The sequence below is a fragment of the Canariomyces notabilis genome, assembly GCF_033297395.1.
Source record: "Canariomyces notabilis strain CBS 508.74 unplaced genomic scaffold N656scaffold_1, whole genome shotgun sequence".
NCBI lineage: Eukaryota > Fungi > Ascomycota > Sordariomycetes > Sordariales > Chaetomiaceae > Canariomyces > Canariomyces notabilis.
In genome coordinates this window covers 2,185,377-2,208,009 of record NW_027041823.1, presented here as the reverse complement: position 1 = coordinate 2,208,009, position 22,633 = coordinate 2,185,377, and the positions used below count along the sequence as shown (strand labels likewise).

The 22,633-nt window shown below is 54.5% G+C and overlaps 8 protein-coding genes across 8 annotated transcripts in view; 5 read left to right on the top strand and 3 right to left on the bottom strand.

Annotated features, from left to right (window-relative positions):
- Positions 1–259: 259 nt before the first annotated feature.
- N656DRAFT_833898 (uncharacterized protein) lies at positions 260–3,622 on the top strand (the record flags this gene model as incomplete). The annotated part of the gene is made up of 4 exons (XM_064818702.1): positions 260–595; positions 650–1,255; positions 1,322–1,882; positions 1,958–3,622. Exons 2-4 carry the CDS (start codon positions 752–754, stop codon positions 3,620–3,622), a joined length of 2,730 nt encoding a protein of 909 aa, XP_064675262.1. The 5' UTR covers positions 260–595; positions 650–751.
- A 1,395-nt stretch (positions 3,623–5,017) lies between these two features.
- On the bottom strand, positions 5,018–9,018 carry N656DRAFT_764852 (uncharacterized protein; the record flags this gene model as incomplete). The annotated part of the gene is made up of 4 exons (XM_064813360.1): positions 5,018–8,267; positions 8,327–8,582; positions 8,678–8,731; positions 8,799–9,018. 4 exons carry the CDS (start codon positions 9,016–9,018, stop codon positions 5,018–5,020), a joined length of 3,780 nt encoding a protein of 1,259 aa, XP_064675261.1.
- A 1,363-nt stretch (positions 9,019–10,381) lies between these two features.
- N656DRAFT_794131 (Phosphodiest-domain-containing protein) lies at positions 10,382–12,664 on the bottom strand (the record flags this gene model as incomplete). Its single annotated transcript, XM_064817240.1, has 2 exons — positions 10,382–10,797; positions 10,846–12,664. The coding sequence occupies 2 exons, from the start codon at positions 12,662–12,664 to the stop codon at positions 10,382–10,384; spliced, it is 2,235 nt and encodes a 744-aa protein (XP_064675260.1).
- Positions 12,665–13,009: 345 nt separating this feature from the next.
- N656DRAFT_54376 (uncharacterized protein) lies at positions 13,010–15,002 on the bottom strand. Its single transcript, XM_064810019.1, has one exon. It carries the CDS (start codon positions 14,554–14,556, stop codon positions 13,351–13,353), a length of 1,206 nt encoding a protein of 401 aa, XP_064675259.1. The 5' UTR covers positions 14,557–15,002; the 3' UTR covers positions 13,010–13,350.
- A 585-nt stretch (positions 15,003–15,587) lies between these two features.
- Positions 15,588–16,101, top strand: N656DRAFT_700173 (uncharacterized protein; the record flags this gene model as incomplete). Its single annotated transcript, XM_064810848.1, has 2 exons — positions 15,588–15,701; positions 15,787–16,101. The coding sequence occupies 2 exons, from the start codon at positions 15,588–15,590 to the stop codon at positions 16,099–16,101; spliced, it is 429 nt and encodes a 142-aa protein (XP_064675258.1).
- A 535-nt stretch (positions 16,102–16,636) lies between these two features.
- On the top strand, positions 16,637–17,821 carry N656DRAFT_55222 (nascent polypeptide-associated complex, alpha subunit). The gene is made up of 4 exons (XM_064810050.1): positions 16,637–16,705; positions 16,775–17,092; positions 17,206–17,264; positions 17,319–17,821. Exons 2-4 carry the CDS (start codon positions 16,853–16,855, stop codon positions 17,614–17,616), a joined length of 597 nt encoding a protein of 198 aa, XP_064675257.1. The 5' UTR covers positions 16,637–16,705; positions 16,775–16,852; the 3' UTR covers positions 17,617–17,821.
- A 316-nt stretch (positions 17,822–18,137) lies between these two features.
- Positions 18,138–18,864, top strand: N656DRAFT_794127 (mitochondrial ATP synthase; the record flags this gene model as incomplete). The annotated part of the gene is made up of 3 exons (XM_064817239.1): positions 18,138–18,146; positions 18,287–18,769; positions 18,835–18,864. 3 exons carry the CDS (start codon positions 18,138–18,140, stop codon positions 18,862–18,864), a joined length of 522 nt encoding a protein of 173 aa, XP_064675256.1.
- Positions 18,865–19,300: 436 nt separating this feature from the next.
- The window catches only part of N656DRAFT_54501 (uncharacterized protein), a 3,817-nt gene continuing 484 nt past the window's right edge, over positions 19,301–22,633 (top strand). The window contains exons 1-2 of the mRNA XM_064810030.1: positions 19,301–20,729; positions 20,795–22,582. Of these exons, the coding sequence (XP_064675255.1) occupies positions 19,682–20,729; positions 20,795–22,582 (2,836 nt within the window). The 5' untranslated portion in view covers positions 19,301–19,681. The remainder of the gene's footprint in view (positions 20,730–20,794; positions 22,583–22,633) is intronic.

The following is a 22,633-nucleotide window of genomic DNA, read 5'->3' as shown; positions in this document are numbered from 1 at the left end:
GGGGAGCCGACGCCGAAACAATGCGCGCTTGTTATTTTCAATCATGAGGCTCTAGCAAAGGTGATTCGACTTCTGAGAGCCCGCTGCTGAAAAAAGGGCTTCATTTCAGGGGTGCATAGTCACAGAAGCCTCGCCGAAGATCACACCAATGGGAAGACTACATAGCAGCGCCATATCGAATATTATCATGTATCACAAGCAAGGACTCGGGCCAGCCTCAGTCTCACTGAATTTGGAAATTCGGCGACAAGCAGCCTCACGAACACGAAGCTTTGTCTTTGTTTCTCGGCCCACGAGTGACGATCTCTAGATATAATACTTACTAGAACCCATCATCATTCCCAACTTGAAGCCGCAAGCCTCCAATACCACACGTCCCGCGTGTTCTAGTCCTCACCTTGACAACCCGACTGTAAAGCTCCAAATCAGTCACCTCGTCACGTCGGCATGTCATCAGGTGGCAACCAATCCGGCGGATACCACGGCGGAAGCACCAACCCCGACAGAGAAAAATACCGGAAATTCCTGGACGACCTTTACGGCGACGACTTCCCCGGCGAAAACAGCAATCCGCCAACTGCAACAGCCAACACTAGTGAGTCATGGCCTTGATACTCCTTGAACCTGTTCGCTAACTAGGAGTGCAAAGATATCACCGTATCGGGGGGGCAACAACCCGCAACGATCACCCAGCAGCACTACTCACCGTATCCTGACTCGAAAAGGAGGTGTTGACGGAAACTCCATCTTGATGGCGGCCACACAGCCACAGCCAGGGAATCGCCATTATGATGTCCCGGATTACCCAAACCCACATCAAGACGTGTCCAGCTGGTGGTCCTTCTTCTTTACCGGCGGGTATAGCTTTAGATGGTGGTCGAGTCCCCATCTCTACTTTCGGCCCAGCCTCGAGTATGTGCCGACGCCGGCTCCTTTCACTGTCATCGACGGGCTCGGGCGCGAGGAGACGTTTGACAAGCCATTTGACTCCTACCTCGACCCGTTCACGGGGAAGATCGACACGCTCTACGTCCAGGCTCCTGAATCTATTTGTCGGCTCTCTTCCACGCGCCCGAATGCGACCTGGAAACGGACGCCAATTCGAAATGTCACGCCCGTCTTGCTGCGCATTGCGAACCTCCCTTTCCGCCCTATCCCCGGCGAGCGAAGAGGCGACGCGTCCAAGTATACAGCCGAGGACTGGGTGGTGGTGATTTCCATGTGGATTCCTGCCGTTGCCGCCTTTCTGCTTTCAGTGAGTGACAGGATACTCGTTTGAACGCTGTTTTCGCTCCGAGATGCTGACCCGATGCTTCCCCAGTGGATGCTGTGGGATTCCGACCCTCCCCCAGCAAAGGATAAAACCAAGTACCTGCCCATCATGTACAAGGGTCTAAGGTACCCACGAATGGCTCGCAATCTCCTTGAGAACAGCCCGCAGGTGGCTCAACGCTTGAAAGGCCACGCGGCGTGGAACACACCGGCGGCGTTGTCCACGTACAGGACCTTCCGCCCACGATTCCTGAACTACCTGGTCGAGATTGAGCGGGATGGGCGGACAGTCTACGAATACGAGCGCCGTCCAGTGGGCCCCAATGACTTGACCCCCTTTGTCATGGTCTGCTACTCGTCAGCTCACTATCATATCCCGAACAGGAGCGAGTCCGGGCCAGAGGGAAACGCAGGTGACCTCGAAATTCTTCTCGCCGTCGCCACTAAGGCCGCCGTTCAGCATTTCAGTCCGCTGCCTTCTGATCTGCGGCAACACCCTAGGGCTTTTTGGATCGCGGCAAATTGCATGCCACCCGACGAAGATGTCGATGAGAACGGCAAAGTACGCCTCGTGCAGGGGTTTGAGAGAGAAACTCTGGCAAATCAAGACGTAGGTGATCTAACGATGCTAGGCTTAGAGTTGATGTACTGTACACGAATCTGACATGGTTTCTCCGTCTCCTAGACTTACAGCATAAGCGACATCATCCGGGCGGCCAAGCATGTCATTGTCGTAGCTGGCAACGCAACCCGCCCCTGGGATGACGGCGCTCTCCGTGTCTGGGGACAGCGTGTCTGGACCTTGCCTGAGATCGTCCTCAGCAAAGGAGAGACCGTCACCGTGTGGCACTACGGTGATAGACCGGCACCCCTGAAGAAATGCATTGTCAGCGAGATTCCCAAGGCATTGTTCCCAGTCTACGCCTGGGAGGATCGCCTGACCTCGCGCCAGCTCATTGAACACTACAGCAATCTGCACCTCAGCCGGTTGGAACTCGTCAAGATTGCGCTCGAATGTCTAATGAGCCGCAAGTTCAGGTCCCTGCATCCCGGCGACAGGGTGTACGTGCTGATGGGCCTACTCCGGATTCGCCCGCCCATTGACAAGACCGACTCTGCATTCCAGGCGTTTGCACGGCTCTCGCTCCCGCAGGACAGCGACCGCCTGATGGAGCGCCTGATCTGTCTCCTGCCCTACACTCCGGACCAGAACTGGGAGCTCATGACGGATCAGTACATGGCCAGTCTCTGGGACATCTACCCAGACACCCAAGTCTGCGCTATTGGTGAGAACGACACAGTCATTGTGGACGGCGCCAAGGGCGCACAAATCCAATGGTCCGAGTTCACCACGGTGCGGACGATGCGGAACTACACCTTGAAGCGCGCGGTGTACCTCTTCCTATTGACCTGGTCGCCTCTCCTTTTCTTCACCGGCATCATCCTCGTCGCCGTCTATTCCACGCCTTCCGCCGCGGTGGCCAATCCCGGCTACTCAACCGGGGTTGCGATACTCGTGATCAGCCTGTTTTTCTTTATCCTCCCGGCACCATACTTCCTCTGGCACCTATACTCCGGGAAGCTGTGGGAAGTCGAACCCTGTTTCTTCGGCATCGAAGGGTACGTGCCGATCGAGGCCATCGAGGAGAGGCTGTTCGGGACGTGCCCGACCCAGGCCCGGCGGCTGCGCTGGAGCGCCTGGGGGTCACCCTTGTCGCGACACAAGCAGGGGCGAGTCATCCACGAGCGGACAGTGAAGTACAGGTACCACGACAACGACGACCAAGCCCCACTCCTCCAGCAGCAGCAGCAGCATTACTACTACCACGGCCCGCCGCCCGCCGCCGTCGACGTGGCCGCCATTGACACGTACCCGGTTGAGACGATCGACCCGACGAGCCCATGCACCGCTTGCGAGCACTCTGCGGCCGCCGCGGCTGCCGCGGCGGCAGCAGGAGCCCCCGGCCGGTACTACTGCCAGTACCACCCGACGGTGGCGTCGTGCCAGGATATGAGCCGCAGCGCCATGGGCCAGATGAAGGTGTTTACGCTGATCGACACGTTCAACATGACCGCCACGCTGTTTTACGCCGAGCGCCCGCCGACGGTGCTGGTCGTGGGCGGCAGCGAGGGCGGCATGAAGCGAGCCATTGCCTGCTCGTTCGACATCACCACGGGCACTTTTTACCGCGAGACGGTGCTGCGCATCCCCTCGCAGAGCGCAGATCGCATGGAAGGCCTGCCCCGGGTCCGGCTCGGATTGAGGAGGCCCTTTTTGGAGACGGACGTGCGTCAGACGGCTCAGACGATGCCGATGGTCCAAACGAATCATCCGCATAATGGCGTCTGATGGTGATTGGTGGCGGGTGCGGCAGGTGGTTATTTTGGAGGTCAAGAGTGTCTGTAAAACTGTTGTTTGATTTCTCGCGGAAAAGGTCTGAGCCTGGGATTGTATTCAATGAAGGTATGGAATGATTTCATAGCTGTACTAAGTTATTAGGTGCTTTGAAATCTATCATTGTTTATCAGCCTCCGTACCTCAACTTCAAGTTGAATGCATCAGCAGAGCTGCAGACGTTCAATCCCATTTCATACCTCCAAAAGGGTTTAAAGAGACGTCAAATGCCTGTACACACATTGTAGTATGTACGGAGAGCCCCTGGCACTCAGGACGGGAGAGACGGAGCAATCATTGAAATATAACCGTCCAAGAATGGAGGTTTGGAGTTATTGTTTTCTCTGTACATTAATGATTGACACTTAATTCATGGTTCTCGACAGGTCACCGTGACAACAAGGGAATCATCAGTGACAAGATTCATTAGGCCCGTCGCCGGTGCTCTACTAGATAACAGCATAGGTATTAGTAGCCCTCATCTTCGTAGTGTTTCTCTTCTTAGCTCCTGAGAAGGACAGGTACCTCGGTTGCCAGGGCAACGGATTCCATACCTAGTTACGAGTCACAATGCCACGAGCATACTTGAAAATTCCCTTCACCTCTCTGCCTCTACACGACTCAGGGCCCCTTAAACACCTGCGCCGTGGTCTGAGAGAGTTTGCTTTTGCTGAGCAATCTACTCGCTCATAGGCGCAGAGACTGCAACCTCCTCAGCTAACAAAAGGAGAAGAATTGGAAAAGTGCAAGTTCTCAAGCAGTGATAGTTTGATACACTCCCGAGTCCCAATGAAGCCGGGCAGTATTGGTTGTGACTTGACTAGTAGGCTAGTAGCAGGATAATGGTTCCCTTGCCGGGAGCAATATGAATTACGTAAGGTGTGAAAGCATAGAAAGCAAAGAAAGAACAGAGGTTAGCTGCCGGCCTTCCCGCCCAATCCCACATGGTGCAATGCTGACTCCTGCACGTCCCCCCGTCCAGGTATTCATCCGTCTATGCGCAACCCATATGCAGGTCTGTGAATGACACAGCGCAGAGAACAGAGCCAAGCCCAACTCCATGTTCCTGACCCCCATTTTCAGACCTCCCCTGAGTCATTGAACATTGAACGGGCCGGCCGTAAGCCAATCCTTGTACGCCATACCGTTACCCCCAGCCGATGCGTTGACAAAAGAAGAGTCGTCGATAGACGCAGGGTGCAATCCCCGTGACTGGCACATACCCAGGGGGAGGGAGAACAGAAGCAACCGCCGGATGCTGACCCCCCAAAATACCGACAGCAAACTCTCTCAGAGATTATGCGTACCTGCTAACATAAGCCAGTGGGTGTAGACAAGAGAACAAGCCTATCAGCGAGCCTGATTGACGCCAAACAGGTAGCGAAGCTCTTGCTCGCCAAGCCTGCCAACACTCTTGCTCGAGCCCTCATCCAGCGCCGCCTCTACAAGCCGGCGCTTCTCTTCTTGCAGGTCCAAGATCCTGTCCTCGACAGTCTCCTTGACCAAAACCCGGTGAACCTTGACCTCACGCTGCTGGCCAATCCGGTGCGCCCTGTCGACGGCCTGCATCTCAATGTAGGGATTCCAGAACGGATCGCAAATGATGACACGAGACGCAGTAGTCAGGTTGAGACCGGCGTTCCCGGCTCGCAGCGAGACCAGCAGAACCCGGGTGTTGGGATCCTCCGTGAAGTCCCTGACAGACTCGTCGCGCTGGTTCCTCGACATATCGCCGGTGTAACGGCGGTATCGGATCTTGAGATTGTACTTGATCTGGCATTCGATCAGATCAAGAAGGGCGGTCCACTGCGAGAAGATGATGGTCTTCTCATTCGTCTCTTGAATCTCTCCAAGGAGCTCAATTACCCTGCTGACCTTGGCTGAGTCTTCCCAGTTGTCCCGAAGGTAATGCATGTACTTGCGGCGAGCCTCCTTGTTCTTGCTTGCCTCGTTACGAAGTGTCTTTAACATGTAAGGCTTGACTTCGTCGGACTTGGACTTGATCTTTCCTTCGGCTTTGCTGCTCTTCTTGGCCTTCCTAGACTGCTTCCTGACCTGCCTGGCCTGCCTGGCCTCTTCGGTCTCCTTGGTCTTCCTGGTCTCCTTCATCTTGGAGACCGCAGCTAGTTCGGGGTCAATCCTGGCATCTTCATCGCTGCCAAACTCATCCACGTCATCGGGAACAACGAAATCAGCAAGACTCCCAACAGATTCGGCATCGGAGTCCGTATCGTCGGCCGTCGAAGATTCGGTATCCGAGTCAAGCAGTTCCTCGGCCTCAGCTGGCTCGACCCTCTCGGGCATGTGAGCCTTCTGGAAAGAGGTATAATTAGTCACTTTGGCAGGGTCGACGGGGCCGCGACACACAGGACACCTAGCGGCCCCATTCTCGTTACCAGACCTGATGTTGTTCTGCGCTGAGTTGTCGGTGAGGGAAGCAAAACACTCGGAGCACGTGTCGTGGCCGCAGGGAATCAGGAGAACTGGATCTGCAACAACGTCGTAACAGATGGGGCACTCGAACGCTTCGATCGCCTTGATGCGCTCAACAACGGCAGCCGTCATATCCTTGGCCAACTCTACCATCTCAGTATCAGACGTAGCGCTGCCGACATACTCAAAGTCCATCAAGTGAGGATGACAGCACGCTTGACGCAGCCGCAGTAAGAGAGCAAGGATGTTGGAGTAGTTCTTGGCGACAGTACCCGCGCGTAAATATCTGTTGAATTGAATCTGAGTCCGTGATTCGAGATCCTTATAGAACTGCTGTTCGTCTTCCGAGAATACGACATGTTCCGAGATCTCGGTTTTCTCGGGCAGCGTCAAGATTGGTTTGCCATCAATCATCGAGTTCTTCATTCGCCTTAGCATAATCGCCTTTAGAACAGCTTGCAACTTCCGCATGGCAGTATCCCTGGTATAGGCTGCGGTATTGCTTTTCGCCGCGAGTCCCCGGAAGTCTCGCTGGAATGTCTTGAAATCGCAGTACGGTCGAATTCTCAAGAAACGGATTAGTGGGTACAGCTCCGTCACATTGTTCATCATTGGGGTTCCAGTGAGACACCATCGGTAGGTGGCATTGATCTTGTGCACCGCCAGAGAACCCTGAGTGTCCTTGTTCTTGATGCATTGGGCTTCATCCAAGATGACGCGGTAGAATTTGCTGTGTGGGTGAAGCAAGGGACATTTTCTGGCAAGTTCCATGTCCTCTCCCTCGTCGTACCCTTCTGCATCCTTACGCTGCTCGACGTGTTGCTTGTACTGTCTCCATTCAGAGGCTATCGATCCGTAGGTGGTCAGCACGACGGAGTATCTCCTCAGCTCAGTGTAGAGGTGCCGTTTCCTCTGGTGGAGAAGTAGGACGCTCATCCGATGTGAATCCTTCAGCTTCTTCATCACTTCGTGCTCCCACTGCTTGATGAGGGCGACGGGTCCGATGATAAGATTGGTCTTGATGTCGTCGGAAGATTGTCGTGAAACCATTAAGGACAGAGTCGAGATAGTCTTGCCAAGGCCCATATCATCAGCCAATATACCGCCCTTGTTTGACCCCTCTTCCATATCTTTCATCCACTTGAGCGCGAGTTGCTGGTGCGGGTAAAGAGGGTATTTCATGGCTTCAGGCGTTTCGCCACGCTCTTCTTCGGGAATATCCATGTCGGGGCGAATGTTTGACAAGAGCTTTTGAACATCTTCATCTGTCTTCCGGGGGTCGTTGACGAAGTCGTCGAGAAAGTTGACGAGGCGCTTGTCAAACGGGTTTCCATCCCCATCAACCAAGGTGTCGAAGTTATAGGTGCTGACACGATTGATAGCTGTTGCAAGACTTGGAAGCGGGGTCACCGGGGCACTCAGCCATGGGTAAGTCTTCATATTCATGGAGCCTGGCCGATCTGGGCTAACCGACAGAAAAGTTGGGGCGTTTGCCGTGAGGGGAGAGGGAGATCCAAAGATGTGTGGGTCTTGCCGTGCCATGGAAGACTGTCGGGCCAACTCAATGGCCGGAGTGCTGGGGGAATAGTGGTTGGCTGTGCCAAAGCTGCCAAATGGGGTTGGCAGCGAGGGCAGGGGACCCGGAGCATGATGCGATAGACTGGGAGGAACCGGGTTTACCGAAGCCCGAGAAGGGCCAGCGGTTGGATATCGGACCCTTCCAGGGACTAACCCACCATCATCGCTATCGGAGTCCACGTACGCGCCCGGTACCCGATATCGGTTAGCTTCCGACTCAGATACAGTCTGAGGAGATCTTAGCAAGTTGCTCGGTCCACTCTGCCCCGCAAGGAAATCTGCGCCGGAACCAGGGAAATCACGAGGTCTAGTGACCAGAGGAGTGTCAGGCTTCGGATTTATGCGGGACTGATCGGTGTGAACGGATATCGAAGGTTGAGCGTATCTGCCTAGGATCCAACTAGAAGCATCGGTTTGAGCAGGATGGGACGATTCAGTAGTCGCATAACCGTTGGTAGGGGTTGATGTTTGCGCGGCCCAATGCCTTGCCAGAGCAGCGTCGCGATCCACGTCTGCTTTCCTACGGCGTAGTCGGTCCTCTTCTTCTTTCTGGCGCTGGATCGTCAATCGCCACTCGTCATCATTGTCCCTATTGGAGGTCAGTCAAGACTGTCTAAGCAATGCTGAACGGGAAGCAGGCTAACTCACCCAGTAAGGTCAATAACCGAGAAGTCTTGAAAGTCGCTGTCGCCAAAATCATCGAAGCCGGGCTGGAAAGCATCCAATCCCGGGTCTGGCGTAGTCCTCCTTGACTTGTTGAGTGCCCGGTAGGATGGATCAATGTCGAGATGCGAGCTCCCAAGGGAGCGCTTCCGCGACGAAAGACCAGGGCCCTGCGGCGCTACAATACCTGAGGTTGAATCCATCGCCGAAGCGGTTGATTGGCTATGGCTCCCGTGATTACCTAGTCGTGCGGTTAGCATTGAACATCTCGAACGATTCGCCCTCTCGGCCATGTGCGTTAAGCTGGCGATTGTGTCGGCGTTATTTGATCCGTACCTCCAGCGAGTTCGTCCCTGCCAGCATCTCCCATGTGGGCGGCTGGTGGAGCAGCTAGGGATAGCAGATTCTCTGGTCAGTCAATTGCAGAAATGATGCGCCAGATTTTCGGAGAACAAACCTTTGCTCCCGGCTTGGGCGATCTGACGCTCAAGGTTCGCAATCTCAGCCCTGGCAGCTGCAATGTCCTCTTCGGCGGACTCAGAAATATCGAGGAGGTAGTCAAGGACAGCGCGCTGAACGCTCAGTTTTTCGGAAAGGGGATCGACGGGGGAAGAGGAAAAATCGGAAGAAGGCAGGTTGGGCGAGCCTGCGAACTGCGTTCTGCTAGCAGAAGCCATTCACGTTACCTACCTTACCTTAGGCTGCATACCAAAGTACTGTACAGTACACCAGAGGTGTCTAAAGTGCAGGGTAGGTAGGTAGTAAGATAAGGCACGTAACCGCTGGGATGGCTGCAGAGAGATCAGAGGTGGCCTCTTTCAAGAAAGAACAAGCCGTTGCTAGGCGACTGGACACTTTGGAAAGAAGGAGAATGGATTGAGAGCACAGTATTCGACTCGACGCAGCGTCCGTCGCCCGGAAACCCAGTGGAGTTGAAGCAGCGACAAGTCCGCTTCTGTGAACCAACCGCAGTCAGCCACAGCAACACGGGGCTGCTGGTGAGAAGGAACAAGGCGGTGGCTTTGGCAGTGGCAGCCTTTGCGCTTCTTGATTGCCCTGCTTTTATGTGATTATACCGTTTTCCTGTTTCTGCAGGTTGGCGTTGCTTAGGTACCTTAGCCTTAAGCACAACACGGCAGCTTGTGTGATCCAAAGGAAGGAGGTCCGCCCGCGCGACTAAAGAGCTGAATCACACAGCTTTGTGCGACCATGCGCAGTAGGGCTGTAATTCCCTCAGTCGCCTATCGGAATCAGGAACCTTGAAAAGTCGGATTCGCCACACCTTTCCCAGTTCTTTGGTTTAAGGCCTGAGTCTCGGTGTCGCAATGAGTTGGGAGTTGGGATTGGCTTCCAGTTGTGGAAAGAACCTCAGGGACGCGTAAATCACTTTCAAAGCTTCGGGCTCCACTTTTCGCGTTGCTGACCCCTGACGACACTTTGTCCCACCCCACCGTCCAACAGCCCCACTGAGTTTATGGTGGGGCGGCCCTCTGCCTGTCTGCAGTCTGCACTCTCCTGCTGACTACGTACCGCTGCTCAGCTGTTGCATAATGCATAACGTCAAATCTTTGCCAATATGATGAGGCAGGCACTTCAGGGCGCGACTCCCTTCACCCATTCCCGCATATGGATGCATATAAAGGCATGTGCCGCCACGGAGGGCTACAGGCAGGCAACGAGGCTGGCAAGAGGACGGATTAGGCACACAGCTGGCCTGGACAACCCGTTTCAGCTTCTTACACACAATCAAACTCAATTGGTTCTCGCTTGGGATGACAACATAGTTGTCTAACTATTAAAGGATACATATGCAGCATTGAAGACAAGATCCAAATCAAAGGATCACACTATCGCCGAGCTTTCAGAGCAATGCCACCCATAACGCCGTCCCGACCCAAGAGGAATATTGGCCACCCACTGCCACACAAAGCTGGAAATAATGGAAAGGAGACAATGGCCGACAAGCATGCCTTCCTTCTTCGGTGCGGTTCACATCGAACACACGAAAGAAGACAATGGATAACAATATGAGGCAAACGGCTACTTTGAGGAGCCGTTATCCGCATCCTGGCCGCTAACTTTGTCCCACCAGTGACTGATTTTGCCAGTAAACCAATCCCAAAACTCCGTGATTGATGACTGGATCTTATTCGTGGCTGACTGGTCGTCACTGTTGTCGCCATCGCTGTCTTCGTTGCCGTCTGCATCCGACGGTTGTTCGACTGGCTCTGGCGTAGGTTTGTCGACGCTAATTGATTTGTTTGGGGTGACCGACGGCTCCAGGGATACCGATGTTGAGACTGGGACGACTTCTACCGGATCCGCCGGCGTGTCTAGCCCGGTATGTTGGTCGCTGTGTAGCCCTATCGTCTTCAGGGGCAGCCGTAGTGTTCCGTTATTAGGAGCCGGGGAGATTCCGACGGAATCACAGAGCATGTTGTACACCTCAATGTTTTCTATCATGGTCAGCGTAGCACAAGTATAGACGAGGCAATGATACTTACGGAACACTTCAACCCGGCTGTTGGGCTTGTGCGGAAACGCTGGCCCGCGGGCGACGAAGATTGCGCGCATCAAGGGATGTTCGTTATCATAGCCATGAAGACCACGGGGGTGATACACAGCACCGGTGGCCTGCGCCTCCTTCAGATTCATTTCCTCCATCTTGACAACGGCCCAGCCCGTTTTGGGGACAATCCACAGAGGCGCAATCCGCTCATGGCGCGAGAAATGGTACCGCTCTGGCATGTTAACATCCCGAAGGTACACATCGAGGTTCGGGTTCGCTTTGGTCTTCTCGATCACATCTTCATAAATCGCCTGGAGTTCATCTGGGTTTTTGGGCCTCAGCCCAACTAGCGGCCAGCCATCGTTGTGTTCGATTTTGGTCACATCCACAATGTCTTCGAGTTGGACAAGCCGAGAAACATCGGTGGTTGCCATACCGTGGTCAGAGACCACAACAATGTTGACAATGTCTGCCAGGTGCCGCTCCTCCAAGCCCTTGAAGATTCTGTCGAGCATTTGATCTACCTTCTCGATAGTGGATCGAATTTCTGTACTGTTGGGGCCATATTTATGCCCATCTGAATCAACGTTGGGCACGTATGCCGCAATGATTTGCGGGCGATCGGCATCTGCCATATCCAGGAATTCGAAAATCCGGTCAACCTTCCTCGAAAGCTTCTCTTGCCCATTGTACTTGTCGACATATGTAGGACTGGTTTCGAGGATGATCGTTTCGCTGCCTGGCCACATGTGAATCGCGGTCTTGAGTCCTTGCTTTTGCGCCGTGACCCAGAACGGCTCTCCCATCCACCACTTAGGATCTAAACTCCGCACATCCCCGTAGGAGAACTCTTCTTGCAGTGAAGGGTCCCAAAAAGTATTGCCAACGATGCCATGGGACTCTGGATACAACCCTGTCGCGAGAGTGTAGTGGTTGGGAAAAGTAACGCTTGGGAATGACGGCAGCATGTAGAGGGGTGACACACCCTCCTTGATAAATGCGTTGAGTCTCGGCGTTAAACCTCGGTTCAAAAAGTCCGCCCGGAAGCCGTCCAAACTGATCAAGATCGTGGTAGGCGCAAACATAGCGGTGCCGTTGCTGACCAGCCTCTGATTCTGGCGAGAACTCCTCCGCTCTATTGAGAGTTTCCATGCAACTAGGACAAGGATCGCAAAAGCGACAGCAATTATTGCGTGAAGCAACAACCAGCGGCGACAGTTACGGCTTCGTTTCGCTTTCGAATCGGCGATATGGAGCAAATTCTTCCTGTCGACTTCGTCGCTGTCGTCACGGTCGCTGCTCTCGCCGGTCGAGCTGCCGTCTTTCATTCCGCCCTCCTCCATCTCGTACATCAACGCTCCATCTTCGCCGTGCTGCGCATCAGTCAAAAGCCTGTCTTTCTTCGCCTGCCTCCGGGCTTTCCTCGCTCTCCTTTTCTCCAATACCGGGGACTCTGCCGACTCTGCCGGCTGCGTGGACGGGCTCCTCGATCTCGATATCGATGTCTCGCTTAGTCTCCTGGACAGTAACCGTAATGGATTTGGTATGGGCAGCCCCGACCCTTTCCGCTCCCGCTCCTGCCTCCGCCGAGTCTCGGTCACTAGCTGGTCGAGTTCTTCTTCTTCCATCAAAACCAGCCTGTCGTGTGCCAGCAGCTCGCGGCTGTTCCGAGCGCGCAGCTGGCGCTCGTCATCCTCGCTATCGGTATCTTGGTCGCTGCGGATGGATATCGCATCGGCATCGTAGTCGGTCGGGGAGAGGAGTGAGGCCTCTCGGCCGCCCGCGGCGGTCGTCTTCAGCGGCTGAAGGTGCATCATTCCCCACCGCTTGTCGTATTTTCCATTGCCACAGATGCTGCGACCTGTTCAGCTTACACGACAGTGAAGGTGGACCGTGGCAGAAAGTCGCTGGGGACCGATGAGGTGAGACTCGGTGAGAGCCTGGAAGATGAGTGGATCCCCCACTGTCGACCCTGGCTGAAACGAGAAACGGGACGGTCTATGACTGGTGAAAGCCTCGTCAGGGTCCGACCACAGCACATGAAGTCCCAGTCCCACTTCAAAAACGGGACGAACCCGCCCTTGCTGATCGCCATGCGGTCCAACTTTTGTCATGCTTGCACGATATTTGCAGATTCTCAATCTCACAAGAAGCCGTCCAGGCCAGCGGAACATCTAGTGCTTACATATTCTTGATCTTTTGCGAGATCAGGCTTGGCCAGAATGGCCAAAATCCAATCGGTAGTACCTAATGCTAGCAACAGCAGAGCAGTTTGGAATACCTACCTAGTAACCTAACATTGACCACCAGGATTCCCACTTGGGAGCATTGGTGACCTTGTTAGTTAAACCATTATGCGAATGAAGCCGCTTGAGCAGGCAGTTCATCCCGGAACAATGCCATCCTCTGCATCCCATCCTCAAGGCTCGTCTTCCCACGGTTCAATTCGAGAATAGACCGGCAAAGGAAGGTCTCGCGGACCCCTATCTTCATGCCGTCCTCAACACCAACAATAACCATAATTCTCCTCCCACACCACGCTGGTGTCCTTCCCTCCCTTCCATCTCAAGCTTGGAATCCCGCCATCGATCTTCTCGTCAAAAACCACCTTGACCCCGACCGGCGCATCCCGCATGGCGGCGTACGCATTCCCCACCGCCTTGCAGCCCAGCGTCACCTCGTCCTCGGGGTTCCAGACCACGACCCCGTTCGCGAGTCCGCAGCTCGCCGACTCGGCCAGCGCGGCCTCCAGCAGCGCGCGTACGTCCCTAACTCTCTCCTCAACGCCAACATTACTCCCCCGGTCCAGCATCGCCGACCTCACGATGCGCAGCACCCGCAGCCGCCGGGTGCGCCAGTCGTGCGCCCAGTAAATCCAGGCCCGGCCAGAGGTGGTGATAGCGCCCGCGTTAAGAGGGGGTGGCTGCTCTGAGTTCGCTTTGTCACGCGGAAACAGCTTGCGCGCGTCGAATGCCGCCCGCGCGAGGTGCCAGGTAATCTGGGCGTGGGTCGGCAGGAAGGCGACATGCGTCTTGCCGTCTGATGGGACGAGCGAGTCGAAGCGGGTGCTGAGATGGAGCGAGTCAAGCTCGCAGAGGTCTGAAAGTTCGTCCGGGAGTAAAGGCCGGGTTTGTGAGGGGTTAGTTGGGGTGAAGTTGACGGCGGCATGGCTAGGAGAAAGGGAGGCCTGGTTCTGGTTCGGAGATTGAGGTGATAAAGTGAGTGTCGCCTGCCGGCTGGGGAGCGAAGGCCAGCCGAGACTGGAGTAGTAATTTCTGCCGCTGTCGCTGTACAGCACGCTGAAGTCGCCGTCGATGTCTATCTGCTCCTGCAAGCGGCGTAGCAGGAAAGCGGCCAATCCTTGCCGGCGGTATGACGGGTTTGTGAAGATGTTTGTCACGACATAGCCGTGGCCCTCTCGGGCTGGCCCGCCCTGACCATCCGAAATCAGCGCCGGTTTGCGGACAATCTCACAGCTGACAATGATTTGTCTAGGGTATCCTTTAAGGTAGAGCACCCAGCATTGGCAGCGGCCGTCGCGGTTGAGTTCGTGCTGCGCAAGGTGCTGCTCCCTTTCGACATAGTCGCCGAGGGACATCGGTGCTGCCCAGGCTTCGCCATTGAGTTCCCAGGTAAGCTGCCGCTGCTCGGGCGTAGCTTCGCTGAACTCAATGTCGGAGGCCGTAAGGCCCATTGGCTCTGCCATTGCAGCAGTTGTGGGCGCCCCTCGCCTCAATTGGATACGATTGCTACGACTCCTGTTGAAGCTTCGAACCCCCGTAGAGTGGGAAGGCGTGGTGGGGTCGGAGTACTGGTACTTCGTAGGTCTCGGTGTGAATGAATGGGAATGTGGATCCTAGGCGGCCCAGATCACTCAGGTTATGTAAATTGTAAAGTCAAATAGCCTTCTTCGTGCTGAAGTCTATTTGCCCAGAATCCAGATGTTGTATTTTGTGGCACGAAGGGCAGGCCATGCCGGATTCGACTTCTCGTGCTAACATCATATGTAACGGGGTCTAAGGATCAAGTTTCGATGAGGCCTGGCGCTTGCGATGCTGATACTCGGCGGTGCCCAGCTGTTGCTGCCATCTTGCAACAATATGGTATCTGGCAAGTACCAGGGACGTTTGCCAAATCCCGGTTCCATCTGACCCCGCGACTATCACGCTAAGTTCTCAAGCTCACAACACACCCTCCTTCTTGAGTCTTGACATTTTTGCTCCTTAAGCTATGAATGTTTACATCCCAAAAGAGAATAAGCCCTGAATGAGATGGTCATTAAGGGAGACTCAACAGATTGATTCCGACATGAGAAGTAGAAAAGTCAGAGCCAATCGCGAGCAAGGTGATGATTGCTTTAAACGCTTGAGTTTATGTAGCCCAGCCACAGCACCGAGATTGACCCACCGGGCATGTGGCTTATTTGAGGTACCTAGGTACTTAACGCAGAGGGCCGGATCGGCGCTAAACAGTTCCGTAAATTTTGGACGAGCCCTGCCAATTACCAACGCGCGCACAAAAATTGGTCTAGATATCGGCGAACGGCAGCGACTCGGATTCTTTGACGGCTTTGGACAGCAGCAAAGGTACGCGCAATACATCTTCCCTGCGATTTGGAGTTTTGTCGGCGGATTGTCTCTCCATTCCATCTGCGCATTCAACACGAGTCCGACAATCTGCAGCACCTTGCAGGGTCCCGATCGCTAACCGCGCCAACTTCTGCAGAAAGTCGACGAAATGGCAGAGATTAATATCGGAGCGACTTCCTGGCGCCGTGTCGAGGTCGGCCGCGTGCTGAAGCTCGAGAGCGGCAGCCTCGCCGCCATTGTCGAGATCATCGACCACAAGCGTGTACGTGGAAACCGGTCCCCACCGAGACCGGGGAGGCGATGGATATCAGCTCGAATGGAGAGGGACTAAAACTCAGGCAATCCAGGCTCTCGTCGACGGCCCCTCCTCAGACCCCAAGCTCGCGACGCCCCGTGGCCCCGTCCAGCTGGCCAAGACCCTCCTCACACCTATCGTGATCGAGAAGCTTCCCCGCGGCGCGCGGACGGGTGCCGTCAAGAAGGCGTGGGAGGCTGCTGGTGTCGATGCTAAGTGGAAGGAGGGCAACTGGGCCAAGAAGCAGCTGCAGCAGGAGCGCCGCCAGTCCCTCACCGATTTCGACCGGTTCAAGGTTATGCGGTTGAAGAAGCAGAGGCGGTTCGAGGAGCGCAAGGCCCTGGCCAAGGTCAAGGCTGCTGCATGAGTCGTTGGGCTGTTTTAGAGACGGAGCGTTTGGTTCGGCATGGCTTTTCTCGGGGAGGAAGGTATTCTGGAATGGTCTGCATGAACATCAGCATATTAGGGCTGCTGGGTTTCTCTTTGCGTCGCTTTCGGAAGACCTGTGTGTCACTACATCAACGGTGACTGGCGTCATATGGAAAATGCGGAATTAAGCCAACAACATGACACCCAATGGGCTGTTGCCTATGCATAACACCGAGACGAGACCGGTGAGGTCGGGAAGCTGCCAGAATACGAGACTCCGGGAATGCGATGACAGTGCCGAGTCCACTCGTTCTGCTTCTACTTGAATCCCTTATCATTGCGTAGAGCTCTAAGTAGGCACTTAGTGATGCGAGACTGATGATGCGATCTACCTCTGTATTGTACTGTACGTCTTTCGGCAGTACAAGCTGGGTAGGCTCCGTAGGCTATGGCGACTGTGTGATATCCTAATTGGGATTAGCGCTTTCTAGCTGCACAGACAAGCCCTATCTGAAATTTGGATCCGAACATTTCTTCCCACCACGGCCTGCCAGTCACTTCTGACCCCCGCATATCAAGTGTAGCGGCATTCATACATTAATGTGAGTTTGGCCTGAGATGCTACCTATGTCGCCTTCATTTGCGTCCCTGACAAACGGGACGTTGTGTAGTTCGGTGCTATGGCGTTGGCCGAAGCGATCATGTTCGCGAGCTTGGGAAGCTAACAGTCTCTATCTGTAGCTTTCAAGATGGCCGATCCCCGCGTTGAGGAGCTCCCCGAGGAGGAAGCGAAGAAGCCCACTGTCGAGGAGCTTGACGACGAGTCCAGCGATGAGTCCGAGGCTGAGGCCGGCGATGCCAGCATTCCGGCTGGCTCGACTGCCGTGATCCACTCGCGCAACGAGAAGAAGGCTCGCAAGGCCATGGAGAAGCTGCACCTCACCCGTGTGCACGGCATTACCCGCGTCACCCTCCGCCGCCCGAAGAACGTGAGTTAATCGAACCGAAACTGTGCGAGCAATAGATGGTGCGCGGGGAGCACAGGAGCAGCTTCGGTGGGGCACGGGAACGTTGAGCAAACCCGACTAACGGATATGGCTAGATTCTCTTCGTCATCAACAACCCCGAGGTCTACAAATCTCCTAACAGCAACACCTACATGTGAGCCTTGCCAGCCAATCAACATGATGGTGCTTGCGACTGACAGGTGCGCAGTGTGTTCGGTGAGGCCAAGATCGAGGACGTCAACGCCAGTGCCCAGGCTGCTGCCGCCCAGCAGCTCGCGAGCCAGACTGCTGAGCACGACCACGCCGGCCACGCGCACGACCACAAGCATGAGCAGGCCAAGGAGGAGGAGGAGGACGATGGGGAGGAGGTTGACGCTGAGGGTATCGAAGACAAGGACATCGAGCTCGTCATGACGCAAGCCAACGTCTCCCGGAAGAAGGCCATCAAGGCGTTGAAAGAGAACGACAATGACATAGTCAACTCGATTATGGCATTGAGTGTCTAGTATCGGGAGGCGCTTAAGGTTTGTTCTGTGTTTCGACATCTACTCTTGGGCAAAAAGTTCGCCAGTGGTACTTGGCGTCGCAGCTTCATTGCTGGTCAGTTGAACGGCCAAAATATACAAGCCGTCGACAGGTTCTCTGCCTACATAATGCCCCAATTCGTGCATCAAGTGGATAAAACATGACCTGGTTATGATGCTTTCAGCTTAGGCCCCTTGAGTTTGTGGTCTCTGCGCTCTCCTCAACACACGTGCTTGCAACGCATGAACCTCGAAATAAGCCCATATCGGGCCATACTCGGGCATACTACTAGCTTCAGTTTCTGAAGCCTTACTTCATATCTCATAAATGTACGAAGTAAAAAGATCAAAGTCGACATCATGGTTTCCCGGCTAATTCCGTAAACTGTCACGTGACAAGCTCTGCCGACTGCGCCCGGCCAATGTTGCTGGGTTTCGGCAAAGTGGAAGCAACGACAGCGACTCAACTCCCCACAAGCCGAATCCCTCAGAATCGCTGCAAAATGGCCGCAGTAAGTTTCCCGGCTCAATTGGGTTCTCTTCATGCTTGGAATTGTGTTTCTGCACCGTTGGCGCGGTGCGGAAAGTGGACGATGCACAGTTCGCGAGCTCTTGAGCTGAGCTAATTTTGTCGTGTCTGCACCGAAAACAGCGAAGCGCCGCTCTCAAGGTCGACTGGGCCAAGATCACAACGTCTCTCGGCCTGCGCGGCCAGACTGTGGCCAGTCTCCAGGCCTTCAAGAAGCGCAACGACGACGTCCGCCGCAAGGTGCAGATGCTCTCGGAGCTCCCCACCACGGTCGATTTCGCCCACTACCGCAGCGTGCTCAAGAACCAAGCCATCGTCGACGAGATTGAGAAGCGATTTAATGCCTTCCAGCCCGCCACATACGATCTCAACCGCCAGCTGAAGGCCATCGAGGCGTTCGAGGTCGAGGCCATCAAGAACGCCGAGGCCACCAAGGAGAAGGTCGACCTGGAGCTCAAGGACTTGGAGAAGACGCTTAAGAATATTGAGACGGCCCGGCCGTTCGAGGATCTTACTGTTGACGAAGTCGCCGCGGCCGAGCCGTCGATCGACGAGAAGACTGCGAAACTGGTGTCCAAGGGCCGCTGGGAAGTGCCGGGTTACAAGGTTCGTACTCCCAGTGATCTACTGCATCTTTTCGCGGAACCAGGTTAAACTGACGAGGCAAACAGGAGAAATTCGGCGACCTCTCTGTGCTATAGACACGCCCTCCAATTCCCATTTCCTTATGTGTACTCTAGCATTGTAGACAGCCTCAGCGCTCAAGAGAGTGCAGTCACGGAAACGAGATCTTTCGCCTTGTTGGACCGATCCCGAGTCCTGCTCCTGCCCTTCGACGTCTCCTTGCTCCTCCCGCATCCCATCCATCATCTAACACAGCAGTGTACCTAGTGGCGTATTCCTCGTCCCACCACGATTTCCATCACCTTATTTTGTGCTGGGTACGCTCAGGTTTATCTTAGGTGAGTGGTAATTAGCAGGAGTGCCTTGGATGAAGATACTTGACGAATTTCTTAGGCGCGTATGAAACCGAAGTGCCATATTCAGCATAATTGTTTCCGACTGGACATGAACAGATCCTTTGGATTGGGATGGAAGGACACTGAGGTTAAAGCCTAGACTCCAGCAAGAGTGGGCTTCCTAACAGCTTTTCGGTAAAACCAAGAGCAAGCAAATAACTGCTTGAGCAGGACAATCCCCTTAAGACTTATCTACAAGGCTTGAAACGATCTCTTTACATGCTCGCTAGGCCGCTTGTCTTGCAGCCCAACGCAGGCGCCTTGGGATCGAAACGATTGGCTAGAACTGTTTCGTTGGACTCATGCTTCAGAATGTCTAGCGATGAGTTTCCCGACGTTCAGCTCATCTCTGCTTACCCCGCTTCCTCATTCAGCGGCTGAAAGCTGCTCTCCGTTTCGAACATGGCCGCAGTCAGCAAGTAGCCCTCCAGTTACCATGATGACCCGCACCGTGGTCGGGGCTCATCATCCAGATTGAGGTTTTAGCACGCTCAACACAATGGAAAGACTCATCCGAAGGTTGAGGCACCACAAAGCTTCGGGCGATCCACCCGAAGAGCATAAAATTGTCGCAAGGGAACGCATCACTAGCTCCCCAGACCCTCCAAAGGCCGACGCCGATCTCAGGTCGTCCGGGAGTTCACCAGTTGCCTCTTTTCCGGACGGTGCGAAGGTCCTGCACGATTGCGCCGACGCCGCTGTCGACATTTGCTTTGTCCATGGTCTTACCGGAGACCGGGAAAGTACATGGACCGCTCATGGGCAGTCGGTACCCTGGCCGGCAATTCTCCTGCCGCCGAAGCTCAGTAAGGCCCGCATAGTCACGTACGGCTACGATGCATACTTAGTGCGGAAGGGGGTTGCGGGGTCCAACCGGCTGATTGACCATGCTATGAACCTTCTGCATGATTTAACGACTGACAGAGATCTCAACAACGTATCAACTCGTCCTCTCATCTTTGTTGCCCATAGCCTCGGCGGCCTTGTCTGCAAGAAGGCCATTCTTCTCTCGCGAAACCACCCGGAACCCCATATTCGCGGTCTCTTCAATTGCATCAGAGGCATCATATTCATGAGCACCCCTCACAAAGGCTCTTGGATGGCGAATTGGTCAAGAATCCCAGCAGCGGCAGTCGGCCTTGTCAAGTCCACCAACAAGTCGCTGCTGGAAATCCTCGAGACAGACAATCAACTCCTCGAATCTATCCAAGTCGAGTTCTTGTCAATGGTACGAGCGCTACGGGAAGGTGGCACACCCTTCGAGGTTACCTGCTTCTATGAGGAACTGCCTTTGTGTGGGGTCGGGGATAAGGTTGTGTCCAAGGAATCGGCGACCTTCGAAGGATATGACTGCTTCACTATCCATGCCAACCATAGCGACATGGTAAAGTTTGTTTCCGAGGAAGAGAACGGATTCAAGAGGCTGCTTGGTGTGCTGGTCAGATGGACGCTGCGGGCTACTGCGACCCAAGAGCTGCCGCGAACATCGCCCCCGTCTACGGAGGGCAATCGAGGGGCCCCACCTGCAAGCTATCATCAGACTGTTGGTGAGCAGAACTTGTAGACAGCCTGAGATCCCGAGACAAATACACTTGGCTAATTCAGTCTCAAGACCCAATCCCACCCGCAGCCGTGGCGGAGCGAACCAAGGGTTGCCTCACATCACTAGCGTTCCCCCATATGCAGGATCGTTTTCACGATATTGACAGCGCTGTCGCGGGGACATGCGAGTGGTTGCTTCAACATGAAACCTATAAGACGTGGGCCGCTTGCGATCACGGCTTGCTCTGGGTCAAGGGGAAACCAGGTACTGGAAAGTCAACATTGGTTAAATACGCTCTCGGTTCTCACAGAGGCACAAACAATACCCTTGTCCTCTCATTCTTTTTCCACGGCCGCGGCGATGAACTCCAAAGGACACCCCTTGGCCTCTTCCGATCACTCCTTCATCAAATCCTTGCACAAGCCCCTAACGCGCTCCATGATCTCGTCGATAGGTTTGAGTCAAGACGCAACGAGAACGGCCGGCCGGGCAAAGACTGGAACTGGCGTGAAGCGGAACTGAAGCCATTCCTAATGTCGTCTCTTCTCAACACCTTAAAGGCCCGCCCAATTTGGTTATTTGTTGACGCCTTGGACGAATGCGGCAAAGATAACGCTGTCAGGCTCGTTGGCCTTTTCAAGACGATGCTGAAGAGCGCCGTATCCCAGCCTGACGGTGTTGGAAGACAGTTTCATATCTGTTTCTCTTGCCGTCACTATCCGATCCTGGATGTGGACAAGAATACGTTCGAAATATGCGTTGAAGATGAAAACGAAAGAGACATCAGGACGTTCGTCTATGGCCAACTTGCTGCATTCCGTACACAAACATCGTCTAGAATTCCAGCCTTGATCATGGAACGTGCCGCCGGCATCTTTATATGGGCGGGTCTTGTCGTGGAGAAACTACTAGACCTCGATCGCGAGGGGGCGGGGCTGAAGAAGATGGAAGCAACAGTCCGCTCTGTGCCTCCTGACCTTGACGAACTATACCGGCACCTCATCAAGGACATGGACTCGGCTTCTCTGAAACTGGTTCAACTGATTTGCTTTGCCACCCGGCCTTTGTCAGTTGACGAACTTCAATGGGCGATGGTTATCGACGCCGATTGCCCGTACCAGTCATTACAGGCATGCCAAAGCTCAGAAGATTACGTACCCGACAGCGACCGGATGAAGAGACGAATCCAAACCCTCAGTCGGGGTCTTGCCGAGATCACCCAGACACAGGTTGTCCAATTCATCCACCAATCCGTCAAGGACTTCTTTGTCAAGGAAGGGGTCTTAGCTTCGGATGGATGCCAGACATCGACAGAGGCCGCAATTAGAGCAAACCTCCGGCTCGCCAAGATCTGTATACGCTATCTGGCGATGGAGGAGATCGGCCAGTCGATAATATACAACACTCGGGATTTTCCCTTCTTGGATTACGCTGCAACCTCGTTGGCGGCACATATGAAGCAATGCGATGGTGAAGGGGTCCTTCAACATGGTCTTCTGGCGTCGTTTGCTTGGCCGTCAAACGCTCTCGTCGAGCTTTGGACGCGTGTTCAGCAGGAAATATCTCAATATGGTCAGTCCTACCATCGTCTACCACAAAGGGGTAACCTGGTGCACACTACGGCGGTGTATGGGATTACGGGGTTGTTGAAGGCCGTCCTAGAAGTTGGGGATAAGACAATCATAGACAAACACATCGACGAAAGGGATATGGACCTCCGGACGCCGCTGTCATTGGCCGCTGCGAACGGGCACGAGGCCGTTGTCGAGCTCCTGACTGGCGCAGGCAAAGCCGATGTTGAAGCAAAGGATCGATATGGCCAGACGCCACTGTCATGGGCCGCTGCGAATGGGCACCATACCGTTGTTGAACTCTTAGTTGGCAAAGGCAAGGCCGATGTTGATTCAA